Consider the following 24,928-nt stretch of genomic DNA (forward strand, 5'->3'; position numbering starts at 1 on the left):
ACAGGGAAGGAGTTGGTTGATGCTCTACCACCAATTCAGTTTGAAAGCCACGGAAGCATTTGTACACTTCCAGCTGCTTGGGATTGTGATAAAGCGGAAGAATCCATTTAACATTTCAACCAAAAAAATATATATATATAGTCATTGTTAAATAATAAAGTAGACAGATAATCTAAATAAAATGAGTTTACATCTATGTCATGACCAATCAATAATGATCTAAAACTTGTAAATTAATTGAAATATATCTTCTTTCAAATGTATAATATTTGTAGTCTTATTTAGGTGAAAATGAATGACTTTCTTTTGTCAAAAATTTAACAAACTTCTATTTAATTAAAAAAAATAACTGATTTGTTTGAAGAAAAAAAGTAACTGAATTACTACGTTTATGTATTTCTAGGAAGAACTATAAAAAACTATTATAATTTGGTACAAGTTGTTGGCTAGAAAACAAATGTTATCTCCGATTTTCCTAAACCCAAAACTGCCACTTTCTTAAATGATATTGGAAATATAAGGCAGTTGAGATTGAAAATATAGTTTTTATAATAATAGAAGTTGGTGTTATACTGTCATATAAATTAATTGTTAGAACATTAATATTAACTTTGTTCATAGATATAGCTGCCTTTGTACTGAAGATGAACAGTATTGATCACAAGGATATTAGACCATGTCCAATGGAGCAACCCATATGGATTGCTCAAAAATAAACTAATCATTTCATTAATATTAAATTAATCAAAGCAACTCTCTAAGTACTTCAATCAAAATCATCCTTCCAATAGAGAAACCCTATCAAAGTTGCTTAATCATCATAATTCAAATTTTTAAAACAATTGCAAGTTTCTTAATTATATGTAATCTTTAGTTGAATCAAATTGTATATAAACCTTTTAATTGAATCAAAAACAGATCCCCTAAAGAGAAGCCTGAAACCTTTAGCAAAGATAATATCTTGACAAGAAATGTAGAATTTGAACAAGCTGCAATATTCAGTATCTAGCCTGCCAATCTATTCTTGAAACAATAGAGTATAAAAATCTCTTGACATTTACACTTGGAGATGTTGTTGTGTGTGTCTCATCCAAACAAAAACAAATTTAAACATATGTATCGATCAATGTGAGATCACTGCAGGCAATGCAGTTTCCAAGAGCAGACGTTCATCAATTCGCTGGACCACAAAAGAAGAGATGAGAACAGACCTGAGTTTTATTGAGAAAGCACAACAGGAGCTTCAAAAGAAGAGATGAGAACAGACCTACGATATTCTCCGTTTGTAATCAGCCAATGTCTATGCGTTTCTTCACTTGCCAGCTTTTTCCTTTGCACTTATATATGTCTTCACTATATCTTTGGCTTTCTCTTCTCTTCAAACCGTTTCTCTTCTCTTCTCTTCTGATTTCTGAAGCTTCTTAATCTCTGCTTTATACCTCTCAATCTAATAAAAAATTACAGAAATTGAAAACAACCAAACCTATATCATTGGCTACCCAACCCAACTACATTTTTAATGTAATTATGAGCAAATAACTCATTCACTAGTGGAGCTTAGCATCAAATGTGATTCTCTTAACACATCTAGAGACTACAAACAGTACAAAGAACACCAATATCAAGTGTAAGCGTTTATGCAGTGATGAAATTCCAGTTATCAACACACAGATGAAGATACTTAAAAAACTAGCAAGCCTCTGAAATATTACAAGCTAACAAACTTAAAACAGGCAGAACAAGGAACAAGATTATCAGGGATGAGACGGGCACATGTACTAACATCATATTACCAGCACAGCAAGCTGCCAATGCGTATTTCTCTCTTAGTTCCCATTTAACATCAAAGCAACGGAAATGATGAACACAGAAAACATAGTTTCTCCACACCAACTGTTATTAGAATCTAGTGTGTACCCTGAATGTTGAACCCATCTTTGGCACTAGTCTCCATGAACAAAGCACCAAACTCACGAGCTTTATTATCCCCTTCCTCTGTTGTAACTTGCCTGTTTTTGTTGAATCAAATCACATCACACACAATTCCTGCGCATCATCATCAAAAGGAGAGCTGGTCAGTGGAGAATATGCTCCTGAATGAGTCGTCGTTATGTGAATGTGAGGGACAAAATATTTAGCAGACGAAAATCCCCCAATTCTAGCTCAACAATTGAACACAAACCTTCAAATCCCAACCAGATGAATTAATATAACATCCCACCATAGTTTCCAGCATAAGAAGCATGTGAATCCATCCCAGCTGAAGAATGGAGGATCTGAAAACGAGAAATTGTTTATGGGGATTTTGAATTCATTACCCGTTAAACTGATTTGGACATGACCGATCCGAAATTGGTGATGGATAAACCAATAGAGGCGAAGAAACCTCCGCCATTTTTTGGATCGTTAGAAGCCATCAATCATCACCGCTGATTACAGAAACAACTGAGTATTAGATCGATCAGCTATGGAGAAGACAAAGAAGCCGGTTCGTCGAGAGGAGGAAATAGAGAGAGGAAAGAGAGAGAGAAAAAAAAAAATGAGAAAACAAAAAAAAAACTGTGTTTATATTTTATCCAAACCCAACCAGAAATTGACACGTACCGTGTCTTCACCGTTCCTTCCTATACTTCTCAGAGAAATGGTTCTGAGTTTTTGTGGGCCAATTCTTTTAATTTTTCTTTTCTTTTTGCTCTAGAAATTGTATGAGTACCCAAAAAAAACACCACTGGACATGTTCTTAGAGTATCTTTTGCACACACAAAAGGGGATATTAGAGCATCTGTATGTATAAAAGAATTAGCACATATTCTATCATATATATATGATTGTGGACTCAACATAGTTTATATCTTTTTTGGTCGTCAGCTAGTTTATATTGATGACAACAGTTTCCAAATTGTTTCGACCTATTCATCTTGACCGCAAAATTCTGTGTCTCTACGGCTACAGCGTGGCATACTACACACTTAATTCACAAACTCATAAAGTCACCGCTTGACTCGCTTCTTAAACCGAATTAGTTTTATTGTTTAATATAATAAGTATATAAAATCGATAATACTACAGTATTTGCTATACCAGAAAGTTGTCAATATAGAGAAAAATATTAGTGTGTGCATTTATGAGTTTAAGTGTGTAGTATGCCACGGCTACATCGTATGGAGGTGTTTTGTTTGTTGGACCTTGCATTTTAAACTAGAGTCGCGTCTGACAAACAGATCAAAAGTGATAACAACCTGGCTAAAGAAGATCCTTCTTTGAAAAGCAAAATTCTTCTTTTTTAAAATAACTTTAAATAGTTACTACTAGTTACTAGACCTACCAAACCAAAAAAAAAAAGAAAGAAGAAGCTGTCCACCAGATTGAATAATTTTTGTTGGGTTTGGTTTGACTCTAATTTGGTTCACCAAAAGCATGCTATTATGTATCTCAATTTGGACTTCCTTTTATCGAATTACCTAATAATGGCCAAACGCGAGTTATAAGAGGAGCTGAAGACAAATTGTTAGTGCCACTATTAACACAAAAGAGTGAATGTCAGAAAATTGGTGTAACGTAACTAATGATCCGTACAAACAAACTACAAAGTAAATGTAACCTTGTAAAGAAGCTAAGACCTTGTTTATCGGGGGATGATGATAGAGTTCTTAGGTTTTTGGGTAAAAAAAAATAATCAGAATTGGAAAAAAATGTAAGATCTCCCTTTATATAAGAGATCGATTCTTTGTTTAAAAGGCGATACGTGTCGTTTTTGTATTGACTGAAAGAATAAATCAAAAGAGAAAATAAAAACATTTGCTCGATTTTTTTTCCGTCTCTCTCTCTCTCGGTTGCGAGATGAAACGATCGATGAATATGGAATTTGAAGCTTGAAGCTTGAAGGTTTTGAATCGAATGACCTGGAATCAGAGGAAGAGTATGGATTCTTAAGGACTGGGGAGAAAGAGATAAGTAGCAACGGTGATTTGGAAGCCAATCGCGGAAGAAAGAATCGACTAACAGTTGGAGATGGATGCGGGTTGAATATGGCAGCGGCTGTGTTTATGTTTTTAACCGCTGAATTGAAACAACGTTTAAAAATATTAGACGCAGGTCGTCGCAGCGTTTGCCGCAGCGTCATGACGCAGGTACCTGCGGCAAGCAAACAAACAACCATATCTGCGTCTGCCGCAGCCGCAGGTACCTGCGGCAGCCAAACGAACAAGCCCAATATCTTGAGGATCCTTATTGTTTGGTTTATCTCTGTTAATTGAATTTGCAGGCTTCTATGAAAGAATGTGAAGCTTGTCTCGGTTCAGGAATCTGTCCTGAATGCAAAGGTGAAGGCTTTGTACTAAAGAAACTATCAGATGCAACTGCTGAGAAAGCAAGACTCAGCGCAACAAATATGGCCACACGATATACAGCCGGGTAATAATTAACTTCCTCATTGTTGTTTCCTTCAGTCTCATCGAAAGGTTTAGCATAGCTTTCTTGTGTTGTTTAATATATGACGGATTCTCTACTGTTTGAAAACTCTCATCAAACTTAAGTTGTACATTTGCAATGTTTTAGCGTCATACTTGTTTAGTTCTTTCTTACTCTTTCCAGATTCTCTTAACGCGATCTGTTTCTAAGTTGTAAAGATTACCAAAGTCAATTGCTTCTTCTTTGGTCTTTGTTTATATCTCTATGACGTCTCTCCAAGGAAGAAAAGACTCTTTAAGGTATGACTAGTTGCGCCTAAAACACTAGTCTCTTTTTCAATACTTGATCGATTCTTTAAATTAAAAGTTTGATTTTGGAAGACCTTTAAAAGACTCAGCTTGTCCATGAAACAGAGAGAAAAAACTGATGCATAAGCCTTTTAACAAAACGACATTGTACATCACGAGCACCGGGCTCACTGAACCTCACTTATCAAGTCAGGATCTTACTCGGTACATCTCTCATAAGAGGAACATAAAACAAGAAAACATAAAGCTAGCTTTGAGGGTTATTTATATATGGAGAAAAGATGTAATGTGACTATATCCTTCACTAGACATGAGCCGGGGATCCAGTCTCCGGTGTTGGATCATCACTGATGATTCATCAGCCAACATCGCCTTGTGGCCTCTCTCTAAGCGACTGTTTTCAGCAAACTTAATGCTTCCCTCATGTAGACCTAAGCTCTTCTCTTCCTCTGTCCATTCAGCTCCATAGTAATGCTCCTCTTTTGATTTCTCTCCGTCTTGCGATGGCCTCAAGAACATGCTTCCCCACTGTGGGAAATGTATAAACGCAACCGGAAGGGAACACACGACAGCCATAACACCCATTAACGATAGTCCTTCAGCTGTAAACGGATGTGAGAAAAGATAAGAAAAAGAAAAAGAACAAAGATAAGAAATCGAATGTATGTTGTTCATTGATAATTGATAATTGTATGTTGTTTATTTGTTTTTGATTTGATTGTTGTAGATTGAAGAGTGATTAATACACTTGAGCCATTTTAACACTTAAGAAAGAAACCTCAGACAAAGAAACAGAGAGAAGTTCTTTGAACACACAATCTAGGAATTAATCATTTTTCCCATTTATGAATTGCACTTCTATTTATTGTAATATGTATTAATATTTTTATTATGTTTTGTATGTTTAAAAATTAATTAAATGCAATATTTTCTATTTTTATAAAATCTTAAATGTTTACACATTTATACCACTTCTATTCTATTTAAAATTTTTAAATTTCAAAAAAACAATATTTTCAAAAATAAGAGACCCAAAATTAGAACCTACCAATAAAAGAAAAATTTTTATCTAAGAAATCATGGGTTCTTATATTCCAAACAGTACACAATTAATTCATAAAAAATTTAAGAACTCCTCTTATATGAACCTCCAATAAACTTGCTCTAAGTTTTTAACAAAAAAAAAAAAAAAAAAACTTGCTCTAAGCTAGTATAGTCAACTTCCTACGCTATCACAAATATGAATTTAGTCAACGACATGTGGAAGTAAAAAGGCTTCGTAAAGCAATAAAGCATCACCGTCGTCCTTATTAATAATATATTCCACTATTTTCACACAACCATTTTTCCCCTCACATAACGTAACTAATTACGTCAAGCTAGTTTCTATTAAGTTCAATAGTTACATGAAGATGATAGTTATAATTAGGAATCTCCGTAGCGATATCAATAGTTTTGTGGACCTAAGACATCTTGCGGCTTATTCATTCACCTCTGTTAACTACTTAATTGCAATGTTTGGTCTGTTTTATGTGCATTTCAGAGTATTTTCTTTTCACTTTTGAGGAGAGCTTGCTTCAGTACTTTCACTTGAGATTGCTTCTGTAATTTCTTTGTTTCTAATTTGGCTTTTAAGTTTTCTGGTTATGATCATACTGATATTCAGGGGTGGACCTACTAAGGAAGGAGGTGGGTCACCTGACCTGGGTAAAGTAGATAAATAGTTTGTTTTTACATTTAATTACGTAAAATTTTAGTAGCACAGATGGTAAATTTTGCACTATTGACCTCCCCATACCCGAGTTTGAACCCCCATTTTGACAAATTAATATTTTTCCCCTGTAACTGACCTCCCTCAATTTTTATTCTGGGTCCGCCATTGCTGATATTTGGCTTCGAATAAATCAGGAACAAGGTTCGAGAGAAGAAGTTGAGGAAAAATGTCCTGTATGCTGTGGATCATGTAGGTGCAAGGTTTGCTCAGTCACTATGTCTGGAGTCACTTAATGTAAGGTCTGAATTGATAGTTCCTTAGCTTAAAGATTTTACATGGTTTATTATTCTTTCTTCAGATTGACACAAAGTTGTTTATATGGAGTAATTTGTTAATATGGTGCTTTGTTAATATTAATTTTCAGAAAATATTATAATTATAAATATAATCCTCTCTTTATTTATTTTCGATGCTCTTATGATTGGCCGTTTATATGGAGTAATTTTATGAGTTTTTTTCTCTTCTACATATGCCGGAAAATACTTGAATAAGTTCACATGAATGCAAAAATAATCACATGAGATTTATAAAAATGTAACAACTAAAACATTTCATTACACCCAATCTGAGACAAAAGATGTTGGGATGATATAGCTGGAGCGACAGAGAACTAATTCAAAATTAGTCTTTTGGAAAAAAAGTGGCAAACAAAAACTTGTCTCAAAGATTCAGACCTGTCTGAATTAATATTTTGGATCCCTATAGACTAGAGAGTTCTGGAAAGGGGCATTTATTATAATTCCACACTGTAAAAATATGAAGTTATTATAAACAAATCATAGAAAATAATTTATCTATATATACATTTTTCAAGTACTTTTAGCAAATAAATCTTAAAGTTGCCACCTATTTACAAGACTGCCATTAGCATTAATTATTAATTTGTTTTTCATTTAATTAATTAATATTAAGTTTCTATTTTTGAAAACAAGATTTCCCATCCTAAATAAATTTCCAAAACAATTGGAACCACTCCCTTTAACATTAAGTATTAGTTAATATTAAATTTCCAATTTTACAAAACAATATTTTCTCCATACACAAATTTCCTAAACAATCGGTCTAACCAAGAAACGAATTGATTTTCGATCTTGGAGGAGGATCATCCGTGGTCGAGATTTCTGATCTCAACGCATTGATTTCCCCCTAAAATAAATGTTCAAAATCAAATATAAAATATATCATTCAAAAAAAACTAACAGTATGATTTTTAAAGGTATCAAACATATTTACCATTCAATTTGATATCTTATTTAAAGAATAATAATAAAATATAAAAGATATTGCTTGCTCACAGATTTATTTTTATTTTGTATTACGTATTTAAAAATAATTTTTACTTTCACGGGTTTCATATGATGAGTTTTTGCGGATTAAAAATCTTTGAATATGTTGTCTGACCCGCCTAGCATGGCGGGTTTGGAATATAGAACCAACACTAAAACTATTAGTTTATCTCATATATACTATAGATTTGTAATCATAATTTTTAAAAATTAACTTATAAATTATTTAGTATACGAACTACAAAATATTACACATACTATAACACATTATTAATATTCTAAAAAAAATACATATAAAAATATACACTAACATACTATATAGGCATATACCTCTGTTTAATTATAGAAAACAAAACAAATCTAGAATTTTATATTCTATCTAATAACAAATTTAATGTAATTAGGTTATAACCTTTATAAAATGTAAGAAGAAAAAAAATTCTAAATAAATTCTAAATTAATTAGACAAAAATTTAATTAATTAAAAATTTAAAAACTAAATAAATTAAAAATTATTATTTAACATACAATAATTTATAACTTAGTCTCGCGGTTTACTGCGGGTGAAATCCTAGTTGTAATGTATTTTGTTTGTGATTTCACACTGAAATTTTAAACGAAGCCATTATTAAATTAGATAGGCATAGCGAAGTAGTATAATGTTAATGAAAGATAGTAGTTTACAATGATGACTTCGTTTAAAATTATTATGCAAAAAAATGACTTTAAATATCATTGAAACAAAGGAAGTATTAATTTTGTTATATATCTTAAGTATTTCGAAATCCTATACTCTAAATCCTAAACTTTAATAAACCTACTCAATCATGGTTACTTTTTTAATGTTATTATTTTCAATAATTGAATATTGTATTTTCTCCTTTTTTTCTTTAGATATTGTAGTAGCGGTGGCCGAAGAGATTTAGTACAATAATACCTATATATATATATATATATATATTTTAAGTATAATTTGGATTCTACCATGACCGTTTTTAAAGTAAAAAAACGTCAAAAATATGTGATAATAGATGGGTTTATCTTAAGTAAAAAAACGTCAAAAATACCATGACCAATTAATTATGAAGTCTTTGATCAGATCACTGGGGGCAGGGTGAATCAGATGGGTTTGAAGTTCAAATCTCTTACACAAAAAGAAAAAGTAATACAACGACGTATATATTATTTATATAAATGGGCCAATCTTCCAATTTGAGAGTTCATTAAATATAATAAAATTCAGTCTACAAATGGATTATGTTACTTTACCTGCTAGTACTATTCAAACATGTATGTACTTTGTAACTCTGTTTTAAAAATCGTTAGGCGTTAGTCGGGCGGTCGAAGTGGGTCTAGCACCTAGCGAGAAAATCGGAGATTAATCGGAAACTAGTTTTAAGGTTATTTTATTAAATTAACAATAAAATAAAAATATATTATACTAAATATATGTATAATTCTGTTTATGTTAAAAGAAAAATATCAAATAAAATATAAAACTATAGTATTGTCTTTAAAATTATGGTAAACACATAAAACATCATTTTAAAAGAAAGTTTTATGATTTTTGTTAAAAGTTATACATTAGTTATTGTAAAACATCATAATCTCTTAATTTAAATGCCTAAATAACAAAAATATTTATGTTTAATTTTTATTTGGTTCTAAAAGAAAATTGGTATACACAAAATTAAGCGGAAAATAATCGGACTAAACATGCATAATCGGATAATCGATGCTAGGCAGGGACTAGTCATTAATCAAGATAGAGAGGATGGGTCTAACGATTTTGCAAGACGTAATCGGTGCTAGGCGGGGATTTTTAAAACATCGCTTGTAATGATGATTAAATTCTTTTTGTGTGGAGATCGAAGGGATATATACCAAAAGGAAGTGAGACCCACAAAACTAAGTAACAAACACATGCTATAAAATTGGTCGACACATTTTTACAATTGTTTTTTTTTTTTTGGTTTTGCCAACTGGATCCATGGCCAATTTCACCCCAGTTGCCTTTAAACGATCTATAACATTTCTTTCTTTATTTTTGGGTTTTACCATCAAACATTATTTATTGATCAGTTTTATTGTCGTTTTCTTTTTAAACTGAAAAAACTCTAATTTTGTTCTTTGCCATAACAGAATGAATAAAAACTCTTAATTATTCTTAGTTATTAATAATATCAGATGTTACAAAAAAACGCTAAATCTTTTTTTGACTGACATAAAATGAGTGTAATCCTTTTTCTCTTAAAAAAATATCTATAAATATATATTATTATGGGTGAATTTGCTCACTGACCAAACTAATAAAACTATAGAAGAAAATAACCATATATTTGAAAAAATTAGGAAATTAGAATTAGGGGTAGTGAAAATTACCAATTTAGTGTTGATAGGTGGTGGTTGATGGTGGTGATGGTGGCCGGCGGAGGTGGTCGGAGTAGGTGGCCGGTGGATGTGGCCGGAGTAAGTGACCGGCGGAGGTGGCCGGCGGAGTTGTCCGCCGGAGAAGATTGCCGGAGTTGGTCGTCGTCGGAGGTCACCGGAAGAGGTCACCGGAGTTGGTCACTGGAGAAGGTCACCGGAGTTGGTCGCCAGAAAAAGTTGCCGGAGATGGTGGCCAAAGGGGGTGATTGTGGTGGCTGGAGGTGGTGATTGTGGTGGCAGGGGTGGTGGTTGTGATGGTAGAGGGTGGTGATGGTGGTTGAAGTGGTAAAGGTAAAATATGTAATTAATATAGAAAATATAGAGTATATAATGTTTATATAGTTAGTATGGTTAGGTTATCCCCAACGGGGGGATTTAGAGAGGAGTTTTAGTGGAAAAGTAAAAAAATTTAAATCAAAAAGGAAGAAAAAGAAGAAGAGCTCCTCTTAATTAGTATACTCAATTTTAGATAAGAGGCGGTGACGTGTCAGCGTAAGGTTGGGCGAAAAGTTTTATTGAGAGCAATTTTTTTTTTTGGCCCGATTGTGTTGTGTTTTTTCGCTTTCTCTCTCTCTCGCTCTCTGTCGCGAATCTCTCAATTATTTTTTTTGGCCCGATTGAACTTGGACGAGATTGTATCTGAGGAGATTGAATTCGGAGTCGAATCGATCAGAGGAGATTGAATCGACTGAAATCGGAGGAGCTTGAACCTATTGATGCTAGAGCCATCAAAGAGGCTGTTTCTTGTGGCGATGATGTGTTTGGGAGCAAATCCCAGAAGTTTCTTAGGCAATTTAGAGAGAAACTGAGTGAGAGCTTGGTGATTGAAGTGTTGCTTTTGATACAAAGACCTTCTGATGTTATCAGCTTCTTCGTTTGGGCAGGTAGGCAGATTGGTTATAAGCATACTCCTCCTGTGTATACCGCTTTGGTTGACCTGATTGTACGTGATGATGACGAAAATATTCCGGAAGAACTCTTGCAACAGATTAGAGATGATGATAAGGAAGCGTTTGGGGAAGCTCTATCATTGATGGAAGTGGAGAAAGCTTGCCAGATTTTTGAAAGGATGTGTGGCAGCAAAGATGTTCCAGATGTAGATATGTACTTCAAGCAGTATGATGATGATAGCGAGAGGCCGAATGTAGTTACATATGGAGCTTTACTGGATGGTCTAATGTGATGCTTCGTCAATCTACCAGTCCTAGTGGAATTGTTAAGTTTGAGGTATAACTAAGGGAGCTGAGAATTTAATCTTGTATTGGATGTGTTTGTTGTTGCAGGGCCGATATGAAATCATTTCTCTGTCAGGTTCTTTCTTGAATTCTGAGAATAATGGTACTGTGACCAAAAGTGGTAACTTGAGTGTGTCCCTGGCTGGACAAGATGGCTGGATTGTGTTTGCAGTTCAATTGATTTTTGCTATCTGTTGTGTTTGCAGGATATGGGATTTATCCTTAGAGAAGGATGAAGAAGAAGAGGCAGAGTTCAAAGCACAGACCAAGGAGCAAGTGAACACACCTCAAGACTTGCCTCCTCAGCTTCTCTTCGTTCACCAAGTAACATTTTTACTTTAGCATCATTGCCTCGGTTTTGTTTGATCCTTGTGTTTTTCGGTAACAAGTAGGGTTTAGGGTTCTTGCTATATGATTGAGATCCTGCGGTTTTTTGATATATGTGATTGATGATTTGTGTTGTTGTGTTGTCTTAATCCGACAGGTGAGGCGCTTGCTGTGTCTCTTGATGCTTGGTGATGCAGAATGATTGATGCTGCCAGTTCTCGCTCTTTATGTATAACCATGGAGACAAGACTCTCTCTCGGATCCCAGTCTCTGCATCAAATCTCAATCAGGATTTCTCAGCGTTACTTCAAGAATCTCAGTTGAAGAAACAGTTAATGAAGCAGGAGCTCTGTGATTATGATCAGAACATATGCATGAGTGACATCACCAACAACAGTTTCCAACATCCTTGCGTCACAAAAACAGAACATTACTCGGGGGTACAAGAATCCTTTGGGATGAATGAGTTGATGCAGAAGGAGTTTTATGGGTATGATCAGAACATGTGTAGTATGGGTAACATCAATAGCAGCAGCTTTCAACATCCTTGCGTCTCAAACACAGAAGCAGTACAAGAATCTGTGAATAACTATGGGCTGGATCAGTTGATGCAGATGCAGTTTTATGGTTGTGATCAGAACATGTCTAGTATGGGTAACTCCGGGTTGATGCAGCATGAAGTTTATGGTTATGATCAGAACTTGTGTACGAGTGATATTACCGACAGAAACGTTCCAGATCCTAGTCTCTCAAACACAGTCTGAGATTTATCTGAAATCAATCAAACTGTCCAATTATGAAGCTGTCTATGCATTGCATTGGTGTCTATTTGGTAGTACGAGGACAATTAATATGTATATTGCATCAACATATAATTTTCTTTATTTGTACCTTCTTTATGAATAAGAACATTGTGTTTAGTAAGTGTTGTTCTTGGTCTATATTTTATGAAATGCAATAATTTTATAAATTTTATGAAATGTAATAATTTTATAAACATATATCTCAAATGCAATAATTTCATATTCTAATTGATTTTTTTTTTTCAAAAAAAAAAAATTAATTAAGAGACTCAAAATAAGAACCCACAATTGGGAGAAAGCTTTTAATTAACAAACCCAAAGTTCTTAATCATCTCAAACTACAAAAATATATGAATAAACAATTTAAGAGCCCCTAAAATATATCCCCCCATTGGGCTTGCCCTTAGTGGGTGAATTATAAATTTTTTTTGAGTTATACAATGCAATTCCTCTATTATACAATGCAATTTTAGCTTACAGTGATGAAGAGAAACACTGGCAACAAAAGAGTCGTAACCAGTGGATGAATGAAGGGGATCGTAACACAGGTTTTTTTCACGCTTGTACAAAGACAAGATTTGCTAAAAATTGGATTACCTCAGTTTTAGATGATCAAGGGAATACTTATCGAGGTGACAAGGAGATTGGCGAGCATGCTCAATCATTCTTCACAAATATTTTTTCTACTACGGGACATCATGTTGATCCTTCGGTTTTTGCTGATTTCACACCAATTGTCACTGATGAAATAAACGATGCTTTAACAAACACTTTCAGTGACCAAGAGATTTTTCAGGCCTTATGCACTATTGGTGATGATAGGGCACCTGGGCCAGATGGTTTAACAGCTAGATTTTACAAGAGGTGTTGGGATACAGTCGGACCTTATGTAATCTATGAAGTTAACAACTTCTTTAACACTTCTTGTATGCGACCAACCATCAATCATACAAACATTTGCATGATTCCAAAGATAGAAAACCCTCAGACACTCTCGGACTATCGACCAATAGCTTTATGCAATGTTCTGTATAAAATTATCTCAAAATGCCTGGTACAACGACTTAAACCTCATCTAAATGACATTGTTTCGGATGCACAAGCAGCTTTTATTCCTGGACGTCTCATTCAAGATAATGTGATGATAGCTCATGAAGTTATGCATTCTCTAAAGGTCCGGAAACGGGTTTCTCAAACATATATGGCAGTGAAGACTGATGTAAGCAAAGCATATGATCGTGTGGAATGGAATTTCCTAGAAACAACACTGAAGCTGTTTGGTTTCTGTGATAAGTGGATTAATTGGATCATGGCAACGGTATCTTCAGTTCACTATTCTGTATTGATCAATGGGGCTCCATTTGGTAACATTAAACCAATGAGAGGTATTAGACAAGGTGACCCTTTGTCACCCTACCTATTCATCCTCTGTTCGGACATTTTGAGCCATTTAATAAAATCGAGTGAAAAACAAGGGGATATCCGTGGAATAAGAATTGGTAATGATGCTCCCAGTATCACTCATCTCCAATTCGCTGATGATTCCCTCTTTTTCTGTCAAGCAAATACGCGAAATTGTCAAGCTCTGAAAGATGTTTTTGACATTTACGAATACTACTCTGGCCAAAAAATCAATACTTCTAAGTTGATGATAACTTTTGGTAGTCGAGTGTATGGAGCAACACAAACACGTTTAAAGGCAATCCTAGACATTCCAAATCACGGTGGTGGAGGTAAATATCTCGGCTTACCAGAGCAGTTTGGTAGGAAGAAAAAAGAAATGTTTGAATATATTGTTGACCGAGTTAAAAAACGAACCTCAAGTTGGACAGCAAAGAAACTTTCTCCTGCAGGCAAAGAAATCATGCTCAAATCAGTAGCCCTTTCTATGCCGGTATACGCCATGTCCTGTTTCAAGCTACCGGTAGGGATCACTACTGAAATTGAAACACTGTTAATGAACTATTGGTGGGAAAGGAACTCAAATAAACGGAGTATTCCATGGATTGCTTGGAAAAAACTTCAAGTTCCAAAATCAGAAGGAGGGTTGGGATTCCGAGACTTAGCTAAATTCAACGACGCTCTTTTAGCAAAACAAGCTTGGCGCCTTATTCAGTTCCCTAACTCCTTGTTTGCCCGTATCATGAAAAGCCGTTACTACAAGGACGATACACTACTAGACGCTCAACCAAGGAAGAACCAATCTTATGGCTGGTCCTCAATTTTGATAGGCTTAGACCTTTTAAAAAAAGGCATTCGCTATATTGTGGGTGATGGAAAATCGATACGTTTAGGTGTTGACAACACTATTGCTGATAATCCTCCTCGTCCGATCCAATGTTTGAATCCGCAATCTACTACAACACTTGACCATTTTATTATTAAATCGGGAAACTCACGAGCGTGGGACAATCAGAAACTTTCCACACAGGTTCCGCAGGCAGAACATACACTAATTCGAGACATCCATCTGTCTCAAACTGAAAAACAGGACAAACTTATCTGGCAATATACCTGCTCTGGTGCATATACAGTTAAATCTGGATATTGGTTCATTACACACTATCCGTTTGATCCTGGTGTGCAACCGGATATACCTCATGGCTCAGTGGAACTCAAGAATAAGATTTGGAAGTTACGGATTATACCAAAAATTAAACACTTCATATGGCGTATAGTTTCAAAGGCTTTACCAACAACAACAAGATTGAGAACAAGGGGTATGAATATTGATTCTATCTGTCAAAGATGTCACCAATCTGATGAGACAATAGAACATGCACTTTTCTTATGTCCTTTTGCCCATATGGCATGGAGACTCTCAAACACTTCTTTATTGAATCTAAATCAATTACCATCTACTGCAGAGGAAATCATTTCCCATATGATATTTCAATCATCACAAACCATTAACATTTTTGACTCACTTCTACCCTTCAATCTACTTTGGCGTATATGGAAAGCTAGGAACAATTTGGTTTTCAACAACTTTCGAGAGAGTGCATCTAAAACAGTTTTGCTCGCTAAATCTGAATGCAAGGAATGGATTAGTACTTTCGTAATTACATCACCGAGCCAGTGTCTAACCCAAAGAGTAATCAACGTCTCATGGCGACCACCGACACATCCATTTATCAAGTGTAACTTTGATGCAGGCTTTAATAATCAAACACATCAAACCATTTGTGGTTGGATATTCCGAGACCATCAAGGCGAATCTCTGACATGGGGAGCTTCTAGACTACATAATGCAGGTTCTGCCTTAGAAGCTGAAACCAAAGGACTATTAGCGGCACTACAGCAGGCTTGGTGCAAGGGCTACCAAAATATCATTTTTGAAGGAGATTGTAATGACTTAATTAAATTAGTTAATGGTCAACATTCAAATGCTTCATTGACAAACCTATTGGAAGATATTCATCTCTGGACTTCAAAACTCAAAAATGTATTTTTTACCTTCACAAAGAGAGAATGTAATACTGTAGCTCATGCTCTAGCTAAATATGGCTGTATTGACAAAATTTATTATGCTGATTCTGTATTGAAGCTACCATGGCTAGCCCAAACTCTATGTAACGATCATGTTTAATCAATATATATTTCTTTGAGAAAAAAAAAAAAAAAATATCCCCTAAAAAAATGGGTACCGTTGCAAAAACGAGTAGTGTACTTTACATTGTTCACGATGCAAATTGTTCGTCCTAGACTCCTAGTTGAGAGATCTTTGTCCTCGCGGCTCTACACTCCACGTGGCTACTACTACTTACTTTTAAAGTTGCATCTTTTATTCTTTTTATTAGATTTTGAACCCACGCTAGGCGTGGGTTTATTTGATATATTTTGGTGCAAATTATATATGATTGATAACAGTTATGTAATGTTATCTTATAGAAAAATTTAAATTACTATTAAGGCCAAACTTTTATTTCCGATATACCAAAATTTTTGAAAAAGTAAAAATCAGTTGTGCTAAAAAATTAAATCTGATCAAAAAAGTCATGGATTTAACTGGACGTCCAAGAGAGGCGGATCGTACATTCGAACTGGTGACCTTGCATATACTAAACCATTTTTTTTACGGCTAGACAAACAAAACATTTTTTTAATCATGAATTAATCTTGTTTTCTCATATTTAATTGACAACCACCATCTATGTTTTTGTGTTTTTTTCCATTGTTTTCTTATTTTTCATATTCTTTCTCGTCATTTTTATTGTCAAAATTTCATGATAATTGTCATTATTACTTTTACCATCCGATTCTTTGTTATACTCTTCTTCTTCCTCTTCCTCATCTACTTTCTCACATTCTTCCACTTAATAACTTGTTAACCCATTAAACTCTAAGACCAAAATCATTGCCTATTTTCTCATAAAATTTCATTGAACAGCATAGTCACCACATGCACTCAATTATTGATATTTTCATCTGTATACTTACTCGGTTTTAGATCTACATGTATTGAACTTCTTAAACCAAAATCTTAATAATATAAAATTACAAATTACTTGCAGAGAAAGTAATATGAACACATGTATAGCTAATAAAAAGTGTGTTCGTCATCGATCCTTTTTCTTTAAACCTAAAAAATTAATTCAAACAACATCAAATCAAGGGTCTTGCAACGTCAATCCTTCAAGCTTGCTGCTCATTCGTAGTAAGAAGCATATTAGTCTTATTTATAGTAGTTCTCAGCCATCGTCTATATATTTGATAGCCAATGTGGGACGTTGTACATACACTTATTTATAAGTTTTTTAATATAAAAATTTTACATAATTTCAAAAATGTTAAATATTGAGATATCTGATTTCGATTGGTCGTTTTAAAAATTATAATATATAAAATCCTGTAGATTTTGAAAATGTTAATCAGTGACATATTGAATCCCGATAGGTTGTTTAAAATCCTAAGTGGACGCCGTAAGGAGCTTATAGCTCCAATTTTTATTAGTATAGATAATTAAAATATCTTAAACTTTTAAAATTTTAAAATTTGGAAGCATGATAAATCAAGTTTCCTGCTCATTCATAGTTGAAAGCATATTAGTCTTATTTATAATTGTTCTCAGCCATTGTCTAAAACATTTCTAGCCATGTGGGACGTTGTACATTCACTTATTTATAAGAATTTTTATATAAAAATTTTACATAATTTCAAAAATGTTAAATATTGAGATGTCTGATCCCGATTGGTTATTAAAAAAATTCTGAATAATTATAATTTTAAACTTTTAAAATTTTAAAATTTGGAAGCATGATAAATCAAGTTTCCTGCTCATTCATAGTTGAAAGCATATTAGTCTTATTTATAATTGTTCTCAGCCATTGTCTAAAACATTTCTAGCCATGTGGGACGTTGTACATTCACTTATTTATAAGTATGTTTATATAAAAATTTTACATAATTTCAAAAATATTTAATATTAAGATGTCTGATCCTGATTGGTTTTAAAAAAAATCTGAATATACAAAATCCTAGAAATTTTTTAAAAAATGTTAATTAACGACATGTCTAATCCCTATTAGTTGTTTTAAATCCCATGTGGACGCCTTAATGAGCTTACAGCTCCTACTTTTTAAAAATTATAATATTTAAAAACTTTTTAAAAGTTAAGAACTTTTAAAAGTTTCAATATTTATAATATTTAAACTTTTAAAAATTTTAAAAATTATAATATTTTTTTGAAACTTTTTAAAGTTTTAGTTTGATCAAATAAAAAACCGGATCCAACCGAATAATTTTTAAACTTGGACGCTTGATAAATCAAGCTTTCCTGCTCATTCGTTATTGGAAACATATTGATCTTATTTATACTGGTTCTGAACCATTGTCTAAAACTTTTCTAGCTGATGTGGGATATTGTGCATAGTTCTTTTATTTCCATAAATTTAAAATTTTCCTTTTTCTAAAAAATTCTAGAAATTTAAAAAAATGTTAATGAATGACATGTCAAATCTTTATAGGTTGTTTTAAAGTAATGCTTAATATAGAAAATTTTAGAAATTTAAAAAAATGTTAATGAGTGATATGTCTTATTACAATTGGAGGTTTTAAATCCTAGTTGGACAGTCTTAGAAGCTTGTAGCTTCTACTTTTTATTAGTATAGATTATTATTACTGAAATTGTAAATTCTGTAGAAAAACCAAATGTTTTGTTGCATTAGCATATAGATATATTATAATTTATTTAAATCGAATTCTTGTTATTATAATTTAAAATGAAGTGGCACTAATTAAAAAAACGCTAATTTCTTATCAAGAAGGGCATAAGAATGGAGTTTAATATAAGATTTCGTAAGTTTCTGTTCTTCAGTTTCTCTGACAAGTTAACTGGAAAAACAAATGATGAATTATAGTTTTAATTAATATATCAGTTTTGTAAAAATAATAATTAATACTAATTAATTTTTATATTAACATATCAGCTTTGTCCCAAAAAAGTGCACAAGTTGACATGACATCTCCTTTATATTTCTGTAAACCTTTTTCATATATTTTAATTACTGTTTGCTCTTCATAAATTATCATTATCATTTTAATCTATGTAATAGCAAACCCCCAACTGCATGTACGAAGAGTAACATTTTGCAATTGTCAACATTACTACAAATCTATAGATGTATTTAGAATTCGTCTATGAGGAAGTTTTATATTTCATTCAATAAATTGGTTGGAAAATTTTATAGTCAAAGAAAAACCATTAATAGCTGGAGATTTACACTACATTGTGAATACATATGTTTCTTAATTTAAAAACAACTAGGATATATCCCGTGCTTAAAGCACAAGTCAACATTTTAAAAAAGTTTATAATATAATAATAAAAATTATTGTTTTATTTTTTAAAAATTATTTTGTTTGAGATAATATTTATTTTTTATTGTTATGTAAATATATTAGTCTATTTNATTTTTGACGTATTATTACAGTTTTATATTGTTTATTTGTTGTATTTGCATCATATTTTGTGAAATATAAAATAGTAATTTTAATATTATAATTATGAGTAAATAAAAATTATTAATTTATCATCTATATAAATTTAGTTTTACCAACCCGCCAATGTGAAAATTAAAACACACATTCTCATACATTGAGTAATATATCTTCGTTTAAAAAAATTCAAATCACAACATATGCAGAAAATAATATGCATTTATTAAGGGAAATTACCTAGAATATTACATAAAAGTAGGTTTATTACTAGAATAACACGTTGAGATTTTCGACTTACTCAAATAACACATAAAAGTTTGCAAATTACTTCTATACCTGAGTTGTGTGTTTTATTACGTTTTATGCCATTTATAATTAAATTTGGTTGAAAAAAAAATTGAGATTTTATGCTTTTGATCTTGAGAGCTGAAACACAACAAACTTGAATGATCGATTTGTGTTTTTTTGGATTCTCTTAAATTTGGGTGGGCAAAAACATCATATTGATTCCTTCTAATTTGATTCACTTTCTCTCTCGAGAACAAAGTTTTAGATCTAGTTTTTATTTTGTCTGAGTTATCGGAGAAGATATTATCGGTGAGTTCGAGAATCGGTGAGTTCACCGGAGAAGAAATTATCGGTGAGTTCGATAATCGTAACTAGCGGTAGATTGAAAAGCCCCGCTGGTACAGTTCCGTTGAGAAGATTCTTGACGATTCTAATTTTGTTTAAGGACTTGTATTTACCAAGCTCTTCTGGGATTGGACCGAAGAAGAAGTTGTTAGAGAGTATCAACATCTCTAGCTTCTAGCCTCTGCATAAATCCATGGGGATAAGTCCGGTGAGGTGGTTGTAAGAGACATCAAGCTTTTTCAGATTCCCGTTCCGGCCAAGATTCGTCTCTGTTCTTGAACTGCTCAAGTCTTCTGCTATTGACCGTACGTTATCTCTCTCTTCAAATCCCAAATTTGGAGTTTTTTTCTTTTCCTTGGCTGCCAATTTCTAAATTTTGATGGAATTTGATAAGCTATTCAACATTTTGCCGCTTGGATTCGAATAGTTTACTCGTATACTTTGATGTAAAAGCAATCATCTTTACGATATATTGATCTACTAGCTGATCTCCTTAATTACTCTTGATTTTGATTTTTTTGGAGGAGATTGAATTGTATACTTCTTTGAAGCTAAAAAGTGTCAGTTTTTACTGAACTCCGATTGTTTTCATGGTTTTCAGGATACACAAAGGAAAGAAGTAGTATTGTGGTGATTGGGCTTAGTATTCACACAGCTCCTGTTGAGATGCGTGAGAAGCTTGCTATTCCTGAAGCTGAATGGCCACGAGCTATCGCTGAGTTATGCGGTTTGAATCATATCGAAGAAGCTGCTGTTCTCAGTACTTGCAACCGCATAGAGATTTATGTCTTGGCTCTCTCTCAGCAGCGTGGTGTCAAAGAAGTTACTGAGTGGATGTCTAAGGTCTTTGCCTTTTATTACAATGCTTAAATCTCACTCGGTCATTAAGAATGCACTTTTCATTATCTGTGACAACAACCCCCATCTGATGATTTCTCTGTCATATGTTCTCATCACTATATTACAATCTCAATAGCAAATGCTGACGTTTGTTATGTTTTTTGCAAGACGAGTGGGATCCCAGTTTCGGATATAACAAGGACGTCACACAACATATATTCAAAGTCTCAGCTGGTTTGGACTCTCTTGTACTAGGAGAAGGTCTGAGACTTGCACAGGTTAACCAAGTTGTTAAAATAGGTTGCTCTTGCACAAATGGAATACCAATTACCACGATTAACTAGAATGTGGACTCACCTTGATAAACGTATCTTGCGTACTCAAGTAAGTAAAATATATACTTCTGCAGTTCTAAGTCTCTTTTGCCTCTGCTCCTTGTGTCATTTGTCAAAAATGGTGTGTGGCATGGTTTGTGATGAGTTGATTTCTTAGGTTCTATCTTTGTTTAGGTTTTTCTGTATTGGTCCATTAAGATAAAAGTGTATTTCTCTGAAATTTCAGATGGAGACGGTCGTGTTTCCGGTAATGATGCTACTAAGTTCTTCGCGATGTCAAAGCTTTCTCGCCAGGAACTCAAACAGGTATATTATTACTCATTCGATTAGTTTTCTTAAGATTTCATGAATCGAAAACACTTGTGAGAATATGAATTGGATTCGAAGCGACAGGGATTTCTGGGTTTGGTGGAGTTCATCATTGCGATGAAGGTATGATGATTGTGTGAGATTTATATATCTTACTGAGTCAATTTGAAGTCTAAATTTCTTAATTATTTGACTATTTTGTTGCTCTCAGCTCGTCTCATTGGCACAGGAAGGACATGAAATTACTTCAGATCTTCTCAAAGGCTCAAGTAAGTGGCCAGTTACATCTTGAAAATTTCTGATTAAAGAGGTTCTGATGGTTGAATACAGTATAGTCTTATTAGATATTGCAATTAGGTTGGATTTTTAATCAGAAATTGACTAATCTGAATCTTTTTTTTTTTTTTGGTTCTAGTTGACATGGAGAGTGTGGATTTTTCAGTGTTGGAAGGACTGGAAAACGTTGTATCTGTGAGACTCCTTGTTTTTAAGATCTTTTCAGGATTGCTTTTCCTAATCTAAGAATTTGTCTTAACTGTTTTACTTACAAAAGCAGAAAGCGTCAAAAACAAATGTGGATATTGAAGACAATGGTTAATTAGCATTCTATGTTTTGTTTCATTCATTATGATATTTTTTTATTTTGTAAAAAATGTTGATTTTCTGGCTAAACTTGCAGTAGTTACTCAGCCACAAGTCACGGCAAAAGCTCACAAGGCCATTCTAGAGCTTTGGAGGCCAAAGCCCACCGAATTAACTATCTTCCTTACGAAAGGGGTCGACTCGACTTCTATTAAGGTTCCTCCCACAGCATATCCTTTGACTGGAAGTAGTGATCCTTGCTATATAGAAGCTTACCATTTAGCAGATACAAATGATGGAAGGGTCACTTTGCACTTAAAGGTTGGTATCTATTCTAGTGTGTCATCCTGCATTTTTACTTGATTATAGTTTAGTTAGTAGAGTTTAGCGTTTCAACATATTCTTATGCTTTATGTTACCTTTCAGATAATTAATTTGACGGAACTTGAACTCAATTGTGTGGATATACGGGTTGGATTGTCTGGTGCCCTATACTTCATGGATGGTTCTCCTCAAGCAGTGCGGCAGCTGCGTAATCTTGTCTCACAGGTTGGATTTTAGTATTCATTGCTTATATATTTCCATCTCATTACAGTTCTCTAATATCTAAGGTTTTGCCAGTTTTAAAACAATTTATGTTCTTACAGATCAATCGGTTTAGCTGTCTTATCAACCACTCTGTGCTTTACTCTTGTAGGATCCTGTACAATGCAGTGTCACCGTTGGTGTGTCCCAATTTGAAAGATGTGATTTCTGGGCTCAAGTCCTTTACTATCCATTCTGTGGTGCTAGAGGAGATTATGACGGTGACTACCTAGAGGAGGATCCACAGATTATGAAGCAGAAGAGAGGTTCAAAAGCAGAACTCGGAGAGCCTGTGATCGTAAGATGTCAGCCTTACAAGATTCCACTGACTGAGCTTCTTCTCCCGCACAAAATCTCACCGATCGAGTTCTTTCGTTTGTGGCCTAGCTTGCCAGCTGTTGCAGAGTAAACTGGCACATATATGTATGAAGGAAGCGGCTTCATGGCAACAGCTGCACAACAGTATGGTGCTTCACCATTTTTAAGCGGACTCAAATCATTGTCATGCCATTTCACAGAGTCTGTTCCCACACCATACGCACAGTTGCTGGCTTTCAGGTGATTCATTAGTTTCAGCATGGTCTTATTATCCTTCATGTCCCTTAACTGGATTGATGGTCTAATAAACGCTAACGTGATGTCACTACAACTTTGTTACGCTGCAAAAACGTGGCATGGAGGTTTTGTGGGCATGATGATCTTCGGGGCTAGTGAAGTGAGCAGAAACATGGATCTGGGTGACGAGACAACCACCATGATGTGCAAGTTCGTGGTTAGAGCCTCAAAAGCATCAATCACAAAGCAAATAGAGTCGGATCTCCAGGGATGGTGTGATGATCTAACTGACGGGGGCGTTGAGTACATGCCGGAGGACAAAGTGAAGGCAACCGCGGCCGAGAAGCTGAAGATCTCCATGGAGAGGATAACTTTGTTGATGGCTGCTCAGCCGAAGAAGACTCCGAAGACAGAGGAGGAATCAGAAAACGAAGAAGAAGAAGAAGAAGAAGACGATGATGAAGACGAACAAGAGAAAAAGGAGAAAGAGGAGGGGAAGGACAAAGAAGAGAAGAAGAAAAAAGAGAAGGAAAAAGGAACACTGTCTAAGCTGACAGCAGAAGAAACAGAGCACATGGCAATTCAGGCTGCAGTGCTCCAAGAGTGGCACATCTTGTGTAAAGATAGAAAATATACAAAAGTTAACTGAGAGAGATTACTGTTAAGAGATGATGAAGAAGAGGATTGGTGTGTGAGTGTGTATTTATAGGTGCGGCAACGTTTTGTTGTGTGTCCGTCCGTTAATTTGAATAATTGGGATAATGATGTGACGTTTTTTTTGACTTGTTAATGATACTATATATGGATTTCGTGATTTTTGCTTCTCAGTTTATATATGTATCTGAAAATGACACAAATCAAAGAATAGTTTATTGTTGTGTCTTCTTACACTCGTTTGGTATCGTTCAGTCTTTGTCCCGACCCATCCACAGATTATTATTAGTCTGTAACGATCATCTTCTTCCTTTTTCTTTTTGGGAGAGTTACTATAATATTACTAGAAAAAAAAAGAGTTGTAACAAGATGGAGGAACTGACATTTGTTTGGTTGTAATTAATAGAATTTTTGGGTGAATGTGAGGTTTTATGTACAACTAGATCCACTTAGGTACAACTGAGAAAATTTCAGTATAACTTGAACTACTTGGTGCAACTGTACTAGAGCTAATAAATAAGTTTAAATATAGATCATGTGAAAACGGAAAAAATATATTTTTGGCGGCGAATATTCATTTAAAATCATCACACGTGTGGTAAAATGAACCAAAGACAACAGGATATTAGTAAAAAATTATTTGGTATACACATAATTATACATAGTTGTCCAGTTGTACTCTCATATTCATAGTTGAACTTTTGCATTTCTTCCGTAATTCCAGTTGGACTATAATATAAATTATTAATTAGCAGTTGGCCACAAGATTTATCACTATTAATTAGCATATACAAGAATTTCATAACACAATGTTCATAAGAACTTCGGTCTAACCTCTTTTGCTTCATTTGAGGTGATCACTTACTAAGTCTTCCTTATACTTTAAAGAGTGTTTTATGTGAAAACGATAGTATATATTAGAA

General features: G+C 33.9%; 1 protein-coding gene, 1 long non-coding RNA gene and 1 pseudogene across 4 annotated transcripts; 2 read left to right on the plus strand and 1 right to left on the minus strand.

Annotated features, from left to right (window-relative positions):
• LOC104731442 lies at nt 975–2,533 on the minus strand. Of its 3 annotated transcripts, none has more exons than XR_758612.2 (4): nt 2,183–2,533; nt 1,918–2,046; nt 1,268–1,447; nt 975–1,180 (listed from the first exon to the last, which is right to left on the minus strand). It is a non-coding gene; the product is annotated as an uncharacterized LOC104731442 (long non-coding RNA). The 3 variants fall into 3 exon arrangements; XR_758611.2 differs by having other exon boundaries at nt 1,784–2,046; XR_758610.2 differs by having other exon boundaries at nt 1,268–2,046.
• Nucleotides 11,595–12,674, plus strand: LOC109127933 (agamous-like MADS-box protein AGL75). The gene is made up of 3 exons (XM_019233539.1): nt 11,595–11,605; nt 11,650–11,767; nt 11,986–12,674. The coding sequence occupies exons 1-3, from the start codon at nt 11,595–11,597 to the stop codon at nt 12,532–12,534; spliced, it is 678 nt and encodes a 225-aa protein (XP_019089084.1). The 3' UTR covers nt 12,535–12,674.
• Nucleotides 19,919–24,174, plus strand: LOC104731443 (annotated as a pseudogene).

This window comes from Camelina sativa, chromosome 12 (genome assembly GCF_000633955.1).
Source record: "Camelina sativa cultivar DH55 chromosome 12, Cs, whole genome shotgun sequence".
Classification (NCBI taxonomy): domain Eukaryota; kingdom Viridiplantae; phylum Streptophyta; class Magnoliopsida; order Brassicales; family Brassicaceae; genus Camelina; species Camelina sativa.